The sequence below is a fragment of the Megascapheus bottae genome, chromosome 2 (genome assembly GCF_031878675.1).
Source record: "Megascapheus bottae isolate mThoBot1 chromosome 2, mThoBot2.hap1, whole genome shotgun sequence".
In the NCBI taxonomy this organism is placed as follows: Eukaryota; Metazoa; Chordata; class Mammalia; order Rodentia; family Geomyidae; genus Megascapheus; species Megascapheus bottae.
In genome coordinates, this window is record NC_143510.1 from 12,776,967 (window position 1) to 12,793,989 (window position 17,023).

The 17,023-nt window shown below is 49.5% G+C and overlaps 1 protein-coding gene and 3 non-coding genes across 4 annotated transcripts; 1 reads left to right on the top strand and 3 right to left on the bottom strand.

Moving 5' to 3' along the window:
• Positions 1-1,558: 1,558 nt before the first annotated feature.
• Positions 1,559-2,546, bottom strand: Or6s1 (olfactory receptor family 6 subfamily S member 1). Its single transcript, XM_090320249.1, is given in 2 exon segments — positions 1,559-2,368; positions 2,370-2,546. Coding segments are annotated over 2 exon segments (966 nt in total). The 5' UTR covers positions 2,526-2,546.
• A 9,541-nt stretch (positions 2,547-12,087) lies between these two features.
• On the top strand, positions 12,088-12,181 carry Trnay-gua (transfer RNA tyrosine (anticodon GUA)). Its single transcript has 2 exons — positions 12,088-12,124; positions 12,146-12,181. It is a non-coding gene; the product is annotated as a tRNA-Tyr (tRNA).
• Positions 12,182-13,957: 1,776 nt separating this feature from the next.
• On the bottom strand, positions 13,958-14,051 carry Trnay-gua (transfer RNA tyrosine (anticodon GUA)). Its single transcript has 2 exons — positions 14,015-14,051; positions 13,958-13,993 (listed from the first exon to the last, which is right to left on the bottom strand). It is a non-coding gene; the product is annotated as a tRNA-Tyr (tRNA).
• Positions 14,052-16,722: 2,671 nt separating this feature from the next.
• Positions 16,723-16,816, bottom strand: Trnay-gua (transfer RNA tyrosine (anticodon GUA)). Its single transcript has 2 exons — positions 16,780-16,816; positions 16,723-16,758 (listed from the first exon to the last, which is right to left on the bottom strand). It is a non-coding gene; the product is annotated as a tRNA-Tyr (tRNA).
• Positions 16,817-17,023: the final 207 nt, after the last annotated feature.

The following is a 17,023-nucleotide window of genomic DNA, read 5'->3' on the forward strand; positions in this document are numbered from 1 at the left end:
TAGAACAAGGATATGAGTTTCCAAACCCAAATAAGATCTTTATCCCTTTAAGAAAACTGCGCCCACTGGGAAGCTGAAAGGACCCCAAGACAGAGGGCTGGCGAAAGAAGAGCTGGAGTCAGGGCTCTGCTTAAGTAGAGAAACACCAGCTTCCACAGTGATGAGATGGAGTTTGGAGATGATTCAATACTGTCCCTTTAGACAAGCAACTTTTTCTCCCCCTTAGGACTGAGAACACCAGTTCTCCTCATAGACTGGTGATTCTTAAGGGTCTCAGAGAAGATCTGAGGCTAAGGTCCTTACCTTATCATATTGTCACATTTCAAAATGTTCCAGACATGTACTATGCAGACAAAAAAAGGAAAGACCCAAGAAAAACATCCCCATACTGCTTTTCTGGATTGGGATCTTTAAGATGGTGTAAAAGCTGTGGAAATAAATCTGCCCCAGGCCCCACAAAGAATCTCAGCCAGTGAACCCAAGGCCTGAGCAGTCCTAACTCGAACTGTTTCATGGTCTTCTACACTCAACACTAATGGAGCACTTCTTGCCTTTCAGACTTCATATCATCAAGGCAATCTCTCTTGACTCCTGTGAAAAGTCTGGAAGTATACCTCCCATGATAGAGCATGCAAGGCTTTGAGTTCAAACTCCTGTATTGCCAAGGGGGGAGAGACAGAGACAGAGACAAAGACACAGAGAGACAGAGAGACAGAGGCAGAGAGAATAGCAAAAATAAGAGAAAATCAAGGTGTCTTCCCAGGGAAATAGAACAAGACTCTTCCAAGAACACATGGCTTCAAATTCATCTGTTCATTTTGAATCCATTTTATTATAATGACATTTTTAAAAGCTTGTATAAACAATTGGAAGGATATTAAGACATTACTGAAACTCTTTGCAATTTTGTTTTATTTTATTTGGTGGCAAAGGGTTTGAACTTTGAATCTTGCTAGGCAACTCCATTCTCCCTTAAGCCATGCATCAAGGCCCAGTTGGTAATTTTTTAACTTTTGATATGTACAGATATCATTAAATATTTGATTAATGGTATCAGTCATTTTCCTTCAGACAACATCAACACCCAGGCTCTGAGCCACAGTGCTGACACAAACACAAAAATAATATGTGTTATTAATACAGAATTAATTTATTTACGTTAGTAATACATAATCAGTTTTTTTTTAACCTGAAAAAGTGCAGAACTGATCACATGGAAGTTCATTAATGATTCTAGATCTCAGGCCTTTGGTGATGTTTGTAATAGATGGAAAGTGACAATGGAGAGGTCTGCACTTAAGGTCAGACATTGAGTTCCTCAACTGTGTGTGTGGTGGGGCTTGAACTCAAGGTCTGAGTGCTGTCCTTTTGTTTTCTTTTTCAAGGCTGGCACTCTGCCACATGAACCACAGTTCCACTCTGGTTAATTGGCGGTGAGAGTCCCTTTGATTTGTTTTCCTGGTCTAGCTGGCCTCAAACTGGGATTCTCAGATATTCATCTTCCGAGTAGCTAGAATTACAGGCACAAGCCATTAACACCTGACAAATTCTTTAACTTTCACCTCACAGTTTTCTTATATGTACAATCAGCAAGCAAAAGAGTCCCTAGAACCTCTGCCACCACCTTCACGAACATGTCCTTTAAAGCTTCCTTTACTCGTTCATTGCGCAAGGCATAGATGAATGGATTCAACAGTGGTGTCACAAACGTTGTTACCACCGTCACTGCCCAGTTAGTATCCACAAAACTGCTCTGGGATGGGCGCACGTACAGAAAAATGGCACTTCCGTAAAAGAGAGTGACCACCATTAAGTGTGAAGTGCAGGTGGAGAAAGCCTTCTGACGACCTGATGTGGAGGGAATGCGTAAGACAGCCAGGATTATATGACCGTAGGATGTAACAGTAACCATCAGTGAGGAGACGATGACCAGAGAGGCCAAGATGAAGTCAGTCTCTTCCAGGCTCCTGGTATTGGTGCATGCCAGGTGGAGCAGTGGGCCGCTGTCACAGAAAAAATGCTGTACCACAGCATCCTGTTTGCAGAAAGGCAATAAGGCCACGGCCACTGTGGGGCCAAGTACAGGGAGAAGTCCCCCCATCCAGCATGCCAAGGCCACACGGAAGCACACGGCTCCACTCATGAGCAAGGGGTATCGCAGAGGATGGCAGATAGCCAGGTAACGATCCACCGACATGACTGCCAACAGTAGGAATTCAGAGGCCCCCAGGAAGAAGTAGAAATAAAATTGAGTAATGCATGCAGCAAAAGAGATGGTGTGTTTCCTCCAGAGGAAATTGCTCAGCATCTTAGGAATGATGACAGAAGTGATGAGAATCTCTAGACAAGACAGGTTACCCAAAAAAAAAGTACATGGGGGTCTGCAGACGATTATCTGCTCCTACCACCCCCACGATCAGCACATTACCTGACAGAGTCAGCAGATAGACAAGCAGAAACACGGAAAACAGTTCCACTTGTGTGCCATTGAGATTTGGGAAGCCTGCCAGGATAAACTCTGTCATCCCATCACTCTGGTTCCCACTGGGAATTGCTCTTGCTTCCACCGGTGACATCATATGAGAACCATCCTGCCACGAGTGAAGCCTCTTTGGTCCTGAAAGTCATCCAGTCATGGAGCATCACGCATATTTCCACTGGCTCTAGTCATAAGTCCTATAAGTATTTGAAGCATCAAAAAATCATCATCAGATTATATAGCGAGAGAAAAAAAAATTTTATAAAGGGTAGTTAAAGCATAGCCAATAAAATGCCTTCATCTTCACCTTTCCTACTGTTGAATCAGAATGGATAAGGCTTCCTTGTTATGATAACAATGCCACTAACCATTACGATTGGGTGAAAACTTCTGAAAAAAATGATTCCGTGAAAAATGGTTTTGTAAGAAAAATGATTTTGTGAGTTTTCATCTCAACCAGAATGAGAACTTGCCCAGACAGCCTAGTTTTGTGTGTGTGTGTGTGTGTGTGTGTGTGTGTGTGTGTGAATGTGTGTGCACCAGTACTAGAACTCAGGACCTGGGCTCTATTCCTTCATTTTTCACTCATGGCTGGTACTCTACCACTTGAGTCACAGTTCCACTTGTGGCTTTTTGGTAGCTCATTTGAGATAAGAGTCTCACAGATGTTTCTGCCGGGCTAGTTTTGACCCTTGATCTTCAGATCTCAGCCTCCTGAGTAGCTAGGATTACAGGCGTGAGCCATTGGTGCATGGCTAAGAATTGAGTTTGAAATTGTTGGTTCTCTGTCAGCAATAGGTATTCTATAGCACACCAGCAATTTTTGTTCCCAAAACATAAGGTTGTTAATTTACAAATGCTTACCTGTGGTCTCAAGTGTGTTTGTACCTTTCTTTCATCTAAGATTGAGTAGTTCTATTATCTGTCTTCCTAGCAATTCTTCCGGTGTCTCCTCTCCAACATCTATGGAAATTGTTTTCTATCAAGGAAGTCATTCAACACTCACTCTGCATTTATGATGTCCCAAAGCTGTGCTTAGTGATTCAGAGATTAAGGAATCATTACTGCTCTGATGTTGTGGGAGAAGCCTCTATCCATCCTGAAAAGGAATCTACCATAGTTAGAAGGTATCTTTGTCGCTTACATGGGGGCATGCGAGTGAAATCTATCTGCCAGTCTTCTCCTGGGGTATGGCACCGGAGTTGGTGTGTGGGGAATGCAGGTGGTCAGAGACCGCCCTGTGGGGAAGTAAGGGAACAAGTAGGGCAGGCTTGGGTAATAGTTTTTAGTCGTGTGATTAGGCCAGGACAATAGATTAAAGATTTCAGAAGGTGGGAAAGAGGCTTGAATCCTATGTGTAGGGCCTGGTGAATCTGAGACAGGAAGCTGTCTGCTGTGTTTTGGGAAGAACTAGTCGTCCTCCCAGGGTCCTCCATCCCTGCACTTCCTGGGAGGCTCCCTGTTGAGTAAGTTCCTCAAGCTCCTGTGGGGTATAAGAGGGTTGGATCAGAGGTAGTACCAGGAGTAAGGGAGCTGGAAGTTGTCTCTGGGCCGCTAACTTTGCCTCCTGGTCTGCCTTTGAATTACCCACCCTGATGACGTCAGGTCCTGTCCCATGACCCCGGCAGTGAATAACAGCTACCTGTTGGGGAAGGGAAGCTGCTTCCAGGAGCTTAAGAATAAGAGGAGCATTAGTGATAGGGGTCCCTTTTGTGGACAGGAAGCCACACTCCTTCCAGATGGCTGCATGGGAATGGAGATATGATAGGCATATTTTGAATCTGGATAGATGTTAATCCTCTGACCCCTACCTAGGGTTAAGGCCCTAGTTAAGGCTGCCTTTTGTGAAATGGTGCCAGGGGGAAGGGGGTTGCTTTCAATAATGGTGGTGCGATTGTTAACAATAGCAGAGCCCACAACCCGACTGCCCAGGGAGGTAGATGTGGACCTGCCATCAATATACCAGGTGTCTTCTGGGTTAGAGAGAGGCGTGTCCGAGATAGCTGTAAAAGGGGTGTGAGTTCTGCCAAGGTCTCTGTATATGAATGGGAAAGAGAGTTAGAGTTGGATGGAAGTAAAGTGGCTGGATTAAGAGGGGGCAACTTTCCAATGAGAAGTTGGGATTTTCAATAAAAGTGGCACAAAACAACTGTAAGCGGGAAGGGGAAAGGGAGGACAGAGCTTATGAGATAAAAGGTCCTTTAGTCTGTGGGGAGAGCATATGGTGGTGGGCTGGCCGATCATGAGTTTTGTCCACTCCTGAGCCAGAGTAGCTGCTGCTGCCAGAGCTCGAAGGCATGCTGGCCAGCCTTTTACTGTTGGGTCCAGCTGTTTTGAGAGGTGGGCCACAGGTTTGAAAAATGGGCCCAACACTCTGCTAGTATAGCTCCCTGCCTAGTGAGATGTCAGATGTTGTGTGGCAGGGGGGATATCATAGGGAACAAATGCGAGACCAAGGAGACAGGTAGTACTCTGGAGAAAGTGAAGTCTAAAAATCAATCCTCAGCTGGGAGTGGTAGCTCGCACCTGTAATCCTAGCTACTCAGGAGGCTGAGATCTGAGGATCATGGTTCGAAGCCAACCAAGGTACTGCAAAGCTGAGACTCTTATCTCCAATTAGTCACTAGAAAATGGGAAGTGGGGCTAAGGTTCAAGGCTAGGATTTGATACGCAAGAAGGAGGATTTTCAATGGGAAAGAAAAGCAATATAAGCAGCATATACTTGCATTAAAGAACACTGTAAAAGGATATATCAAGGTAATGTAATGAGACAGGTAGTAAATCACAAAGGAAATTCTTTCTGGCCCTCTGTTTCTCCATGGAATCCAACCTAAACTATGTTTTAAGTAAATGAAAGATGAGTTACAGTTTTAAAAGCATAACATGACATCTCATGCCCAAATCCCAGCTACACCAAAGGTGGATAACAGGAAACACATGATGCCAGGCCAGCCTAGACAAAAAGCTCATGAGATCCCAGCTCAACCAGCAGCCTGGGTGTGGCAATATAGTCCTGTAACCTTAGCTATACAGGAGGATTAAAGTCCAAGGCCAGCCTCCAGGTAAAAACACAACAGGCTATTGAGAAGTAAAAGCACAAGTTGGTTTGTGGCTCAAGTGGTAGTGTGCAAGGAACAGTGTCCAAATCCACTAAATGATGGATCTCAACTCCTACTCACCTCCGAGTGCCTTGACATCTCCACAGTGTGTATACGTGCACACACGTGCATGCACATGTGCTCACTCTGAAGGGATTTTCTCTCCTGGTTTCTCTCCACCCATCTTTGAAGCCCTTCTCATACCTTGTACTATAAGGCTGACAAGATGACAAGAGATGGGATCACGAGTATTCAGGAGAAGTTGGGCACTATGCTGCTTTTCCTGAATGTTCTTCCCTGGTTCATTTTTTTTTCTTTTCTTTTCTTCCTTTTTTTTTGGTCAGTTATGGGGCTTGAACTCTGGACCTGGATGCTGTCCCTGAGCTCTTCAGCTCAAAGCTAGTGTTCTACCACATTGAGCCACAGCACCACTTCCGGTTTTCTGGTGGTTAATTGGAGATAAGAGTCTCACAGACTTTTGTGCCTGAGCTGGCTTTGAACCATGATTCTCAGATCTCAGCTTCCTGAGTAGCTAGGCTTACAGGCATGAGCCCCCAGCCCCCAGCTGTCCCTGATCTGTTTCTTCAGACAGAGATCTTCTGCCTCAGGAACAAAGGGCTTTCTGACTTGTCATGCTGTTCTTTCTTGTGGTATTGAGAAAGACAGTATCAGACCCACCCTCCCCTCCTTCCTCCCAGGATAAAAATGTCTACATTCTGATCCTCTCTTAGAAGACACGACTCAAGTGAAAGACAATGCTTCCCAGTGCTCTAAAGAAGGTCATGCCAAGACCACCCTGTGCCAGAAGACAAAACATGAACAAGGAGAGTTCTAAGACTGACCTAACTAATACCACGCTTGTCACACTCACCCTTTGTTCCGTTCATTTCTAGTGGTTAAAAACTGTTTTCTTCCGGCCGGGCAGCAGTGGCTCATACCTAGAATCCCAGCTACTCAAGCAGCTGAAATCTGAGGATGGAGGTTTTAAACCAGCGGGTGCAGGAAATCCGAGAGACTCTCATCTCCAATTAATCACCAAAAAAACTGGAAGTGGAGCGTGGAGCTGTAGCTCAAGTGGTAGAATGCTAGCTTTGAGAGAATAAGTTAACACACAATGTTCTCTTTGAAGTCATGACTTTACTTCTTTTTTTTGGGCAGAGGGACTTCAAGTACAATGTATCTGTTTTTTACTTTTTGATTCCATCTTTTCTGGCAGTGATTTTATTGAGTCCCAGTGCAGCTCCGATTGGTGTTGATTTCTAACCAATATCTACTGAAAAGCAGGATCCTTCATGAAGAACTTTGGTTTGCAAGTTCTAAAGCCCTACAGGTTTTTTGAGATATCCCCAAATAAACACTGATGCAGACAGCAGAAGCCTAACTAGCAGCATTGCTATCTAGAGAAAGATTATGAGAGAGAGAGAGAGAATAAAATCCTAAGAGAGCCAAGAGAGACTGGCAGTGCAAAAGCAATTTCCTAGACTCTTGTGCCTGACAAGTCTGAAAGGCTTCCTTTCATTCATCCACGGCTGATTGGAAATATGTCAAGCCAGGCAGCTGCAAGAGGACTGTTGACAAAGCAAGGAGGGAAAGCATGGAGTCTGACCAACCACAGGTCTGTGACCGCCATCCACCTTTCCTTGAGCATGACACTCGGGGGAAATGTCGATGTCCCAAGTAACATTGACATTGCCTTTTCTCCTTGGGGACTTAAAGTGATATTGGGACTCCTTCCCCTGGGCTCTAGGGTAGGAAATGATGGGGTCCCAAGGGGTGATGAGATAGGGAAGATGGTGGGTAATGATAGTGTCTCTTACTGATCATCTACATAGTTTGACAAGCTCAAAACAGAATTCTGGATCCTGTGTTCCAGTGGTGTCCATTGTGTGCTACTGAATAAAGACTTGACTACCTCCTTCTCATGTACAAGACTCTGTTTTCTCATGCTTTTAAATTTTCTTTTTAATTTTAATATGAATACTGGAACTTGAACTTGGAGCCCGGGTACTGTTCCTTAAATTCAAGGCTAGAGCTTTACCACCTGAGCCCCAGCACCACTTCCCAGTTTTGGGTGGTCGATTGGAGATAAGACTCATGAATTTTCCTGCCTGGGCTGGCTTTAAACCAGGATCCTCAGATCTCAGCCTTCTGAATAGCTAGAACTACAGGTGTGAGCCACTGGCATCTGGCATAGTTTTCTCAGTTGTGAGAAAACTCCTTTCTATTCCTCTCCTTTCTACTTTCCAAGTCATTTCCAGCAAGAGCCAGGACATCCGCTGATTTTTCTCCAGTTGTTTAGTCTACTGCATGCAATAGAACTATGCTTTGATTTCATCCGTGTCCTCTGCTGGTCTCCAAATCCCTAGAGCAAGGACGTTTACACCTCTGTCTTCTGACCACCATCACAGAACCTGGCATAGACTAGATGCTCAACAAATGGCAGATAACCAAACTGCTGTGAATCCCAGACTTCAGGAACACCTGCTCTTCTGTGATAACCACTGACTAAGCTTCACACCGATTCAGTTTTTCAATTTGGCTGAATTCTGCTCTTTCCTAACATAATCCTTGTGAGACAAAAGAAATACATAAAACAAAGTATGGGGAACAGTATTTCTAGATTCCCCCTTTGGTAGTAGTAGAGTTTGAACTTGGGCTTTGTTCTCGCTAGGCAGGCACTTCTGTCAAGCCATCCTTGTAGAACCTCAATTTGTTTCTTGGGTCTTTCTTTCCCTTTCCTTTCCTTCCCTTCTCCTTCTCCTTCCTTCCTTCCTTCCTTCCTTCCTTCCTTCCTTCCTTTCTTCTTCCTTCTTTCTCTTTCTTTTCTTCTTTCTCTCCTTCTTTTCTTCTTCCTCTCTTTTTCTTTCTTCTTTCTTTCTCTCTCTCTCTCTTTCTTTCTTTCCTCTTTCTTCCTTTCTTTCTGTGGGTCCTAGGTCTCTGAACCTTTTTTTGCTCAAGGCTACCACTCTGCCACTTGAGCCACAGCACTTCAGGCTTTTTCTGGGTAGTTTATTGGAGATAAGAGTTTTATGAACTTTTCTGCTCAGGCTGGCTTCAAATTGTGATCCTCATATCTCAGCCTCCTGAGTAGCTAGGATTGTAGGCATGAGCCACCATTAGCTACCAAAAGGTTGGAAGTAGTTCTGTATCTCAAGTGATAGAATACTGGCATGAAGCAAACAAAAAGCTCAAGGACAGGACCCAGACCCTGAGGTCAGGCCCTAGGACTGGAATGACAGCAACATCAACAACAATGGTTATATTAAAACATATTTACAACATAAACGTATTGTTTACTGAGTGCCAATACAGGACATGAACTCAGGCCTCATGCTCTTACTCAGCTCTTTTGCTTAAGGCAGGTGCTCTGAACTTTTACCTCTGGCTCTTTGCTGGTTAATTGGAGATAAGAGTGTTAGTCCAAGCCGGGCTAGGATTATGCCTGTAATCCTAGCTACTCAGGAGCTACTCAGGAGGCTGAGATCTGAGGATCATAGTTCAAAGCCAGCCCGGGCACTAAAGTCTGTTAGACTCTTATCTCCATTTAACCACTAGAAAACTGGAAGTGGCACCAAGGTTGCAGGAGTAAGGTGGTATTCTTGAGCTGAAGAACTCAGGGACAGTGCCCAGGCCCAGAGTTCAAGCCCCATGACCAACCCCCCCCAAAAAAAAAACCCCACAAGTGTTAGTTCAATGGGCTCCTTCCCTGTGGCTTAGCATGCTCCTTTTCTCAGCAGCACTAAGCCCATTCAGTGCAGGCACTAATAATCCTTCTCCCTTTCCTTGATGACACTCCATTCAGGGCAGTTATTACAACCACAAAAAATAACAGAGTCCTTTAATGTGACCAGCTACAAGCTCCTTATCTACTACTTGGGCAGCTGCTCTAAATTCTAGCCCACCATGATGAAGTCCTGGACCCACACGTCCATACCAAGTCCCTTCCTCCTAATCTCACCTCTCCCCCCATTATAAGTAGTCACCTCAGACAAAGCTGGCACTTCTTCTCTCCCTGTGAGAAGTGGCCCTGTCAGTTCCTTTGCTGGCAATACACCTCCTTTTGGTCTATGTGCTTGTGTGTCCACGTGGTTTTCTGGCAGGTTCCAACCAAGAGTCTCACAGATTTGTCTACCCAAGCTTGATTCAGTTGTTGATCCTGAGATCTTAGCCTCCTGAGGAGATAGGGATTACAGATCTGAACCCACCAGCACCAGGCTTATTTGCCAAATCTTAGAAAAATTGTTTTTTCCCAGGTGGCAAAGAAGAGCTAGTTAAAAGGAATTGTTTCTATAATGAGAAAGGCAGTGCTTTAAAAGGTGTCATAGTTTGAATAGGAAATGCTTCCTGCAGACTCAGAGGCTTAATTCGTGGTTCCCAATTAGTGGCACTATTGTGGGTAGTTCTAGAATCTTCAGGAAGTGGGTCACTAGGGGTTATGCTTTTGAGGGGTTAACCCGGACCTTATTAGTTTTCTGGCACTCTGTTTGCCCTCCATCATGAGATAAACAGAGTTTTGCTAACAGGATTCCAAAGAAAAAAGGCTCTGCCTCACCACAAGCCCAGAATCAATAGAATCTAAGCCTATGAACTGTCTAAAAACATAAGCCAAATTAATGTTTTCCACCGAGATAGCTATATGAAGGGGGATTGTCACACTGGTACAAACACAAATGGAAAAAGAAACACATTTAAAATGTGATTACTTGTTCTTATTAATTTGTAGGCACTCTATTTGAAGGACAAACTTTTTTGAGTATTTATTTGATTATGTCTTAATAAAAAGATGCTAATTTTACGTAATTGAAATAATATTATTTTTTATCTTTCTTTTTTCCTGTCCTGTCCTTGGACTTTCTCAAGGCTAGAGCTCTACCACTTGAGCCTCAGTACCACTTCCACCTTTTTTCTATACGTAGTACCGAGGAATCGAACCCGGGTCTTCATGCATGCCAGGCAAGCGCTTTAACCACTAGGCCAAACTCCCGGCCCCTCCTTGGGCTTTCTTAAGGCAAGTACTCTACCACTTGACACCACTCCTCTTTTTTTTTTTTTCTGTGTATATGAGATCAAGGAATTGAACCCAGGACTTTGTGCATGCTAGGCAAGCATCTACCACTAGGCCAAAACTTCCAGCCCCCTTTTTTTGTATTTATGAAGTGCATTTGATAACACATTTAAGAGATATGTGGAGCTTTGGCTATGAGGTGTCATCCCTATAATCTCAGCACCCAGAAGCAGAAGCAGAGGGAGCACAAGCCTAACCTAAAAGTATTATTAGCTTAGTGTAAAATGGTAACTGTTCTCAGAACAATTTACGATTTGAAAACCAAATACAAATTTCAGAGTTGAGCAAAGGGATGGTGTCCCATGTCTATAATCCTAGCTACTCAGGAGGCTAAGGTCTGACGATAACAGTTCATAGCAGGCTTGGGCAGGAAAGTCGGGGCTCCCTCCTGTGGACACACTCCTGTTCCCACAAGCAACCCATCCTCTACCGTTGTGCCTCCTGACTACAGACAGCTTGCCACACCCCACACCCTCCAAGTTTACCTGCTTGACACCCCAACCCCAGCCCAACACAACTCTGCTGCCCCTGCCACCCAAACCCCTCAAGCCAATGAGCACAGGCTTGGCATCCCACCCCTTGGGGACCCAACAGGACAGCCAGCCCTGCCCTGGCTTCTGGCCGGTTGGAGTGTGCACCACTGTCAAACACTTGATCCTGATTCTCATAGCCTGGAGGAGCGGGCAGAGGAGGCGTGCGAGTTCAGTTCCCTCCAGAGTAGGTGACACCAGCCAGCCTCCCTGGGCAGCTGGTAGAGCCAGCAGTGGGTCTGGGCGCCATGGCTATGGGGACACAGGACAGGGACTGCAAATCTCCTGACACACTGCAGGCCCAGCCACAGGATGGGGCACAAGCCAAGGGAATGGAGAGATCACTCTGGCAGTGGTTCTGAGTCCCATGGTGCGGCTGGCAGCCAAGACAAGCTGGGGTGTCACCCAGCTCCACCTCATGCATCTGCTTCCTGCCCAGGGCACTGGGGAGTCCTGAGGGTCCTTAGCCCGTTGAGCCCGCCCTACATTCTCTGGGGGCCATGTGCCAGGGTCTCCATGTGCCCCACCCCAATCCAGCACAATGCGGGGGGGACGAGCCTGAGCCCAGAGTGTGGCAGCAAATCCGCACAGACCCTCCGCTGCCCCCGCCCCAGGCAGTCGTAGACAAGTGGCCACACCTGGGCTGGGTGACAGGGGGAGGTCACCTCCGCCCCGCCTCCTGCCCCGCCTCCCCTGGCGCCTCTGCCCGCCCCGGGGCCTCCACCGCCGCCTATGGCAGGGCTCCCCGGGCTTCCCGGGTCCCACACCGCAGAGCTGGCGGCTCCTGGCTGGGCTTGGGCTTGTGCAGGCGGGAGGCCGGGCGGGACCCCGCCCCAGGGCACCTGCTGCTCTCAGGGACACACCTGGCCTCATCTTGGCCCCAAAGGGCCGGCAGCCAGTACAGACAGCGCGCACCCTTCGATAGCTCAGTTGGTAGAGCGGAGGACTGTAGACTGCACAGCCAGCCACGGCCATCCTTAGGTCGCTGGTTCGATTCCGGCTCGAAGGAGCTGCCTTACCCTTTTGGTGTGGGCGCCCACAGCACATAGACGCCACACACACTCACACAGCCACGCCCTGTTTCTGCCTGGTCCTGCCCCCGCGTCCCCACGCCTCCAAGGCAAAACCCACAGTTGCCTGGCTGCCTTCAGCTTGGGGTACACAAGCATCCTTGGCACACTCAGTCGGGGCTCCCTCCTGTGGACACAATCCCACCCCCACAATCGCCCAAACCCACACTCATGCCCTGCCCTTGTGCCTCCTGACTCCAGCCAGCTTGCCACACCCCACATCCTCCACTTCTACCTGCCTGACACCCCAGCCCAGCCCAGCACGCCAGCTACAGCTTGCCCCTCCACACAACCATGCCGCCCCTGCCACCCACGCATCGCAAGCCAAGGAGCACAGCCCTGCACCCCACACCTTAGGGACCACACAGGACAGCGGGGTGTTGAATTGTACCCCAGAGTGCAGCACCTGGTCCTGATTCTCATAGCCTCGGGGGAGGAGGGTGGAGAGGAGTGGAGGAAAGTTAGGTTCAGATGTGGAATCCAGCTTCTCCAGGTAGCTGGCCAGCAGCCTTGCTCATGGAATGGGTGGCGGCTGTGTCCTTCAGGAAGTGTGTCGGAGTTCACGCTCCCACTTACAGAAGAGGGTCAGTTTCATACTCTGCTCTTGCACTTGACCTTTGCACATCTCGTCGATTCCCTAAACCAAGTCCTTTGATTTTACTTGAAAACTACTCCACGTTCATCCCAGCATATCATGGCTACGTTTGTGACTTTTCTTTTGTATTGCTGGTTTCCCCTTTCCTCCGTCCTTTTTTCCTTCATACCCTTCCATCATCCCAGTCTATACTGCTCCTTTTGTTAGCCTCTCTCCTTTCCTGTCAGGTTTTTCTGGATTCTTTCCCTTCCAATCGTATCCCATTATCTTTAATCTACCTTTACATTTCTGAGTATCTACTGCCCTCTGTTCTCTGTTCTCTCCCTCTCCCTCTCTCTCTCTCTCTCTCTCTCTCTCTCTCTCTCTCTCTCTCTCTCTCTCTCTCTCTCTCTCTATTTCTCCCTCTCCCTCTCTTCCTCCCTCCCTCTCTGTCTCATTGATGTTTGTTTTGAACTCTGGACCTGCTTTGTTTCAGTTTGCTGCTTTGCTCACTCATATTATTTTGGCTTCCTTTTGTTATAGAGAGATATATCTCATCCATTTTTCCTGTCCAGTTTGTCTTTGACTTGTGATCCTTAAATGTCATTGTTCTGAGTAATTATCATTACCTGCAACCATTCCCAGTAAGCTTACTGTATTTTTCACTGGGTATATATATTTGTATTTTTGGCTTTGTACTGCTTTCTATAAATTTGTATCACTTTTAAAATTGATTATATAGAAAGCCTCTTCCAGTTAGTTCCATGTGTAGTCTAGGTTTTGTTTCTCTATAATAGTAGGGAATTTAATAAAACATTTCTTTTCTTTTCCAAAAGTTTACTGTGGTTGGTCTTTGATCTTTTCATATATCCTTTTGAATTTTGAACAGGTTCAATTTCTTTCTCTTTTTCTCTTGGTCTATCCCTGGCCTAAACTCAGGGTCAGGTGTCTGTCTCTTATGTTTTTTCACTCTAAGCTACTGTTCTTGTCACTTTGCACTACATGGCCAGTTCCAGTTGTGTATCACAAGCCTTGGAGGGGTGGGGGCGCGGGGCAGGACCAGGCAGAAACAGGGCATGGCTGTGTGAGTGTGTGTGGCGTCTATGTGCTGTGGGCGCCCACACCAAAAGAGTAAGGCAGCTCCTTCGAGCCGGAATCGAACCAGCGACCTAAGGATGGCCGTGGCTGGCTGTGCAGTCTACAGTCCTCCGCTCTACCAACTGAGCTATCGAAGGGTGCGCGCTGTCTGTGCCGGCTGCCGGCCCTTTGAGGCCAGGATGAGGCCAGGTGTGTCCCTGGAGGGCAGCAGGTCCCCTGGGGCGGGGTCCCGCCCGGCCTCCCGCCTGCACAAGCCCAAGCCCAGCCAGGAGTCGCCAGCTCTGCGGTGTGGGACCCGGGAAGCCCGGGGAGCCCTGCCATGGGCGGCGGTGGAGGCCCCGGGGCCGGCAGACGCTCCAGGGGAGGCGGGGCAGGAGGCGGGGCGGAGGTGACCTCCCTCTGTCACTCAGCCCAGGTGTGGCCACTTGTCTACCACTGCCTGGGGCGGGGACAGCTGATGGTCTGTGCGGATTTGCTGCCACACTGTGCACAGCCCCTGGGCCCCTGGGGAGTCTCCACCCCAACGAATGAACGTTCGGTGAACGGAAGGGAGGGGAAGGGAGGGCAGAGGAGGGGAGGGGAAGGGGAGGGAAGGGGAGGGAAGGGGAGGGAAGGGGAGGGAAGGGAAGCACTGCATGTCAACTCCTCTCAGCAACACAGAGGAGCCTTGGCCTTGGGACCAGAGGGGTTTGTCCTCTATAGACTTCTCTCTTCATGCATTCCAGGCTCGTTTCCCCCCCCCCCATTGTGCTGGATTGGGGTGGGGCACATGGAGATCCTGGCACATGGCCCCCAGAGAATGTAGGGCGGGCTCAACGGGCTAAGGACTCCCCAGTGCCCTGGGCAGGAAGCAGATGCATGAGGTGGAGCTGGGTGACACCCCAGCTTGTTTTGGCTACCATCCGCACAGTGGGACTCAGAACCACTGCCAGAGTGATCTCTCCATTCCCTTGGCTTGTGCCCCATCCTGTGGCTGGGCCTGCAGTGTGTCAGGAGATTTTCAGTCCCCATCCCGTCCTGTGTCCCCATAGCCACCCACGGAGGCTGGCTATGGCCAGCTACTCTCGAAGACACTGAACTCGCACTCCTCCCCTGAGCAAGGCTGCTCTCCAGCTCCCTGGGTGGAGGTGGCTTCCACACGTGGACCTAACTTCCCTCCACTCCTCTCCTGTCCCGTTCCCAGAGGCTATGAGGATCAGGAGCAGGGGCTTTTTTCTCACTGCACAATCCAACCCATAAGAAGCAAGGAAAACGCTGGCTCTGCCTGTAAGGCAGCCAATGTGGTGACTTCTACCTCAGGGGGTCGTCATGCCCACCAAGCCCCGCAGGCATGCCACTGCATGCCACTTTCATCCAACCACTTCCTGGACCCGGCTGTGTCTGCACATGCGGTCACTGGAGCCTGGGGCCTCTTCCTTGCTCCAGAGCTCCAGCATGGCGAAGCCAAGGGACCTTCTGCACCCTGCATTCTGGATGCCCTTAGCCTCAGCGGCCCGCTGGGGGCATGGAGGACAAGCTGAGTGTGGTAGGGGAGCTGGTGTGGAGGACACAGATGCTCCTGACTGGCAAGGGAGGCTTCTGCCATCTCTGCTTCCAACTGGCTACTGAACAGCAGGGAGGGGAGCAGGCATTTGGGGGAGGGGCACCGGAAGGGGGAGCAGTCATCCCTTCCTTCCCCTGGTTTAGGAGATGGGGGTCCCTGGTGCTCCCCCTTGCCATGTGTCCTGGGTGTGCTCAGCTCCCGATGTCCCTCAGGGGGAGCACAGGGGCCATTGGGGAAGGGTCCTGGTGGGGGAGGTGGCTGGGGGAGGGGAGGGGTCCAAGCACTGCTGCTCTCCAGCCATCCACTGCCAGATGTGGCTGCTCTGTCCCTTGCAGAAGGCCAAGGCAACATCTCTGTAGCACTTCGCACCATGGGACATACAGGAAAGATGGGGCCCAGGAAAGGTGGAGGGCAGCTCGGGCCCCCTGCCTGTCAAAGGCAGGCCCTCCTGTCAACACTACCTGAAGGACCTCAAGGGCCAGACCTTCCTGCCTCCTGCCTCCTGGGCCCTGCAGAGCTCTGTAGTGGCCGAGGAAAGGGCACAGGCATCCCAAAACCCAGGCAGACACAGGGGAGCAGGAGAGCTAATGGGGGCAGCTGAAGAGAGAGGACAAGACAGCAGTGGCTGCCAGAGTGACAGGGACAGGAAGGAGACCCAGAGAACCAGCTGGAAGTAGCCAGATGGAAACAAGTGGAGAGAGAGAGGAAGAGCTGCGGGGAAGGGGGAAGATGGAGATTTGAGATGAGGGGTGTGAGGACAAAGTGAGGCGCCTGTGCAGTGTTAGGGACTCAGAAAGAGACTGGAGGCCAATTCTTCCTTGGGTTGGTCCTGGGTCCTGTGGAGTGCCAAGGGGTGGGGTGCTAGAACTGTGCTCCTTGGCTTGCGATGCGTGGGTGGCAGGGGCGGCATGGTTGTGTGGAGGGGCAAGCTGTAGCTGGCGTGCTGGGCTGGGCTGGGGTGTCAGGCAGGTAGAAGTGGAGGATGTGGGGTGTGGCAAGCTGGCTGGAGTCAGGAGGCACAAGGGCAGGGCATGAGTGTGGGTTTGGGCGATTGTGGGGGTGGGATTGTGTCCACAGGAGGGAGCCCCGACTGAGTGTGCCAAGGATGCTTGTGTACCCCAAGCTGAAGGCAGCCAGGCAACTGTGGGTTTTGCCTTGGAGGCGTGGGGACGCGGGGGCAGGACCAGGCAGAAACAGGGCGTGGCTGTGTGAGTGTGTGTGGCGTCTATGTGCTGTGGGCGCCCACACCAAGAGAGTGAGGCAACTCCTTCGAGCCGGAATCGAACCAGCGACCTAAGGATGGCCGTGGCTGGCTGTGCAGTCTACAGTCCTCCGCTCTACCAACTGAGCTATCGAAGGGTGCACGCTGTCTGTGCCGGCTGCCGGCCCTTTGGGGCCAGGATGAGGCCAGGTGTGTCCCTGAGAGCAGCAGGTCCCCTGGGGCGGGGTCCCGCCCGGCCTCCCGCCTGCACAAGCCCAAGCCCAGCCAGGAGCCGCCAGCTCTGCGGTGTGGGACCCGGGAGGCCCGGGGAGCCCTGCCATGGGCGGCGGTGGAGGCCCCGGGGC